Below are 4,173 nucleotides of genomic sequence, written 5' to 3' on the forward strand. Positions count from 1 at the left end.
AAAAGAAGAAGAAGAAGAAGAAGAAGAAGAAGAAGAAGAAGAAGAAGAAGAAGAAGAAGAAGAAGAAAAAGAAGAAGAAGGAGAAGAAGGAGAAGACAACCACATCACCAACAACAACAAAACAACACAACAACAACAACAACAAAACTGCAACAACAGCAACAATATCAACATAAAAAACAACAAAACAAACAATAAGCGTTTACCAATAATTTGACGACACGGTAAATCAAACCAACACTAACATTTTGATAAATTACCCTGTATTTTATTGTTTCCAAACTCTACTGAATCCTGGAGGACACCGTTTTAAGCACTACGTCCGCGGGGTTTCCTCTGAAAGTTTTCATAATTTTTTTTACAATCACAAAACTATAGATAATTATGAAGAAGGTTAGACTCAATGAATCGAGACCATAATATTTTTTATTGAGTTTCTAATATCAGTGACTGTGTGTGTGTGTGTGTGTGTGTAAGTGTGTGTGTGTTTGAGTGTGTGTGTGTGTGTGTGTGTTTGCGGCGACTTCACGTGCGTGCGTAGGGTTGTATGCAAGTTGTTCTCACACTCAGAGCCGATCTGCAGCGCGTGAAGGTCACTCACAAGTTCACTCACTGAGGCCCAAGAGTGGTTGAGCCAGCGGCAGACTCGAATTCCTGGTTTTGACAACGTTCAACCATGCTCGTCTTACACTCCTCAATGATTGTGTCGCAACCGTTTGCATCTGGGAAACAACGGAGAGTAGTCTTTTGAGCCTCTTTTCACACAATATTTGCACAAAAATACCGAGTTCCTTTCTGTATCTTTATCGCTCCCCCCCCCCTCTCTCTCTCTCTCTCTCTCTTCCGTCTCTCTCTCTCTTTCTCTCTCTCTCTCTTCCGTCTCTCTCTCTCTCTCTCTCTCTCTCACTCAATCTGTTTCTCTCTGTTTCTCTCTGTTTCTCTCTCTCTCTTTCTCTCTGTTTCTCTCTCTCTCTCTCTCTCTCTCTCTCTCTCTCTCTCTCATACACACTCTCATACTCACATATACACACGCTTTTCTTCTAACCATCAAATCACCCCCCCCCCCCACCTTCCCGCTCCTCTTTTATGTCAGGGATGAAAACAATATTAAATTAGTCTCATCTTTTCTTTCCCAGTACTTACCTTCACAGTTCTTGTGCTGCATCTGGCACTGGCTGGTAATGTTACCAATGTCACAGTTCTGATCAGCGAAGACAGCTGCTACGAGAGCGAGACTGAGGATAATGATAGCAACCTGGGGAAGAGAAATGAGGGAATTGGGGGGGGCAGTTTGGTTTGAGTACGAGTACGGTGAACGACATTGACACCATGACGATCACAATTGGTTGCTTTTAAGCACTAGGGGGCTATCCCGAAAAAATAATGCTGTTTTGAGAAAATCGAAGATAAAGTTTTTGGGCTCTTTTTCAGTTTCTTTAAAAGACAAGGCGAAATCTGGGTTCGCCCGCTTGTCCTTAAAAGAGACCACTTTTTGTAGAGGAAAAGCGTGATAGACAGAGAAATAATTCTAAAAACAGAGGAAAAGAAAAGACGCCATAAAACTTTCCAATCACCCAATGCTAATGTGGACAGTGGTGATTATGTTAAATGTATATGCACTTTTTAATTTTGGAATGAAAAACGTAGAACAGTATAAGATACCAAAAATAATATTAGAAATACATCTATATAATATGATATTATAATATAATATAAAACATGTGTGTGTGTGTGTGTGTGTGTGTGTGTGTGTGTGTGTGTGTGTGTGTGTGTGTGCGTGCGTGTGTGCAGGCCTGTGTATGTGCATGTGTGTGTGTGTTTGTCTGTCTCTGGGGTACACCACATTATATGATGCATGTACATAACATATGCAGGGGGAAAACGATAGTAGTCACAAACTTTGAAATTATGAGGGTGCCAGTTTAAAAAACTTGTTAACTCACAACTTCATATTTGTTCGACTGGGGATTTGTTGTTAAGTGTTGTAGAATGGGAAATCTAACAACAATAATTAACCAACAATTGAACAGAAATACAGTTATGAGTCAACAAGCATTCAAAGTTGGTACATTCACAATTTTCAGTTTATGACTAACGTCGTTTTTCCCCTGAAGACCTTCATATTTTTTCAAAGATTTTTCTCATACTGTGGTAGAAACAAACGTGCTGATATGCTCACAGACATTATGAATATTAAGTCATCTGCCTCTTTGGTATAACGACTGAGCTCATTACCAATGTGCGCCAGAGAGTTGAATTCGATTACAAAGTGGGGAAATTTCTTCATCTGTTATTATATGTATTAAAAAACCCCCACCAAATATCTTGATCTGCTTAGATGCTGTATCTCACTCGGCTTTTTCATTTTCTATTTTGTTGTTGTTGGTGTTGTTGTTGTTGTTGTTGTTGCTGTTGTTGTTGCTGTTGTTGTTGCTGTCGTCATTATTGTTGTAGTTGTTGTTTTGTGTTTTTTGTGGCTTTCTTGTCCATGTTTTGTGGGAAAGGGAGATTCCTGCTTTACGTTTCAACTTACGTGTTTGGTTGCTATTATTGTGTTTGTTATTGTTGCTGCTCTTGTAAAAAAGTGGGTGGTTGGCGGGTGCTCTGGTGAGGTTTGCTTCTTCTTTCCTATCAAACATTTATCGTCCTTATCTCCCCTTCTTCTTGTTTTGATTGTTACTCTCTTGTAACACCTTTAATATTCTGGTGCTCATATGACCTTATGCAGTTGCGAGCGCCGTAAAACCTATACTAAAACTAAACTACTTTTTAAAAATGTGTAGGTGTTGTTAGCAGAGACAAGTGAATTAGTAGTGGTGGCGGTGTAAATGTTATTGATATTCTTCCGTTATTGTTGTTGTTGGTCTTATTGTTGGTGTTAGTGTTAGTGTTGGTGTTGTTGTTGGTAGTGGTGGTTGTGGTAGTAGTGTTGATGCTGCTGTTGTATTTGCTCTTGTTGTTGGCGTTGTCGCTTTTGTTGATAGCAGTGTTGGTATTGAACAGGGCATGATTTTACTGCTGTTCTCGCTGGATTTTTGCACCTCGTACCTTTTCTTTGTATATTGCTTTCCTCCACTGTTTTTGTTTCTTTTGTTATAACCCTGTGCTATAGAATCCTAAGCTCTGATTTCTTTTGCTGACCCCCCCCCCAAAAAAAAATAAATTAAAAAAAAAAAATTCTAGTTATTCGTTTATTTTCAAAATGAAGATTACTTATCACATTTCTTCTTATTTGTGTGCTCATATTATAGACATCCTCAAGAAAAAATTGGTGGGCCACTGAATTTTGTCCCAGAAATAATAAACACAGCGTTCACTTTGCTTTATAAATGCCTCTACACCCCCACCCCCCTCCATTCCTTAAAAGCAAAAGAAAACATGAAACAACAGGAAAAGTCTCACAAAGTGAATTTCCAAACTGGTTTTACATAATATTCGTAAAGTGAACTTAATACTGTGATCTTTGGCGTTTTGCTTCGACCCCCCGCCCCAACAAAAAAAAAAGAAAAGCAAAATACTAACCCCCCCCCCCCGGAAAAAAATCCCCTGGAATGAGAAAATAGATCAATAGATCTAGATGACCTAATTCACTATGACAAAGCAAAATAAACATAAAGATGTTGTAGTTCTCTCTGCTCTCTGAATAAGTGGAAATATGCCAAAGGGTGAGGCAATCATTCTGAAGAACTAACTAATTTGGTGTCAAAATATAGGCGAAAAACTGAAATAGTGTTCTATGAATAAGTAGAAAAATAAAGGGAAGTGAGATGTCTCTAATTTCTAGAAATATTACCTTCATCTTTTCTGCTGGTGTTGTTGTTTTCACGGGGAGCGTAGGCTCGAAGACTTGGATGACGAGTCGAGAAGACGTAGAAAAGATTTGTGTTGCATCCTCCACCTCTCCCCGAGTTTATATAGCCAATGTTTGAGGGGCCAAATTCAAAATCAATTAAGAACATAAATTAGGAATATTGATTGGCTAAAGACCGATGTGTTGAACGTAATTAGTACATGGTGGCCGCTGCCACGTTTACTGTATGTCTATGTTTTTGGGTGATTTTTTAAACCAACAAGCAGGAAGTATCCTATCCAGTTGAAAGATGGCTGAGGTGTGTCCATAAAATGTACTGCTTTAAACACGCTTTTCCATTTTTTTTAAAGATTTTAAAAACT

The 4,173-nt window shown here is 38.6% G+C and overlaps 1 protein-coding gene across 1 annotated transcript; it reads right to left on the reverse strand.

Annotated features, from left to right (window-relative positions):
• Positions 1-252: 252 nt before the first annotated feature.
• ATT (attractin) lies at positions 253-3,862 on the reverse strand. Its single transcript, NM_001204633.1, is given in 3 exon segments — positions 253-722; positions 1,144-1,255; positions 3,794-3,862. Coding segments are annotated over 3 exon segments (231 nt in total). The 5' UTR covers positions 3,800-3,862; the 3' UTR covers positions 253-609.
• Positions 3,863-4,173: the final 311 nt, after the last annotated feature.

This window comes from Aplysia californica, unplaced genomic scaffold (assembly GCF_000002075.1).
Source record: "Aplysia californica isolate F4 #8 unplaced genomic scaffold, AplCal3.0 scaffold00096, whole genome shotgun sequence".
Taxonomy (NCBI): domain Eukaryota; kingdom Metazoa; phylum Mollusca; class Gastropoda; order Aplysiida; family Aplysiidae; genus Aplysia; species Aplysia californica.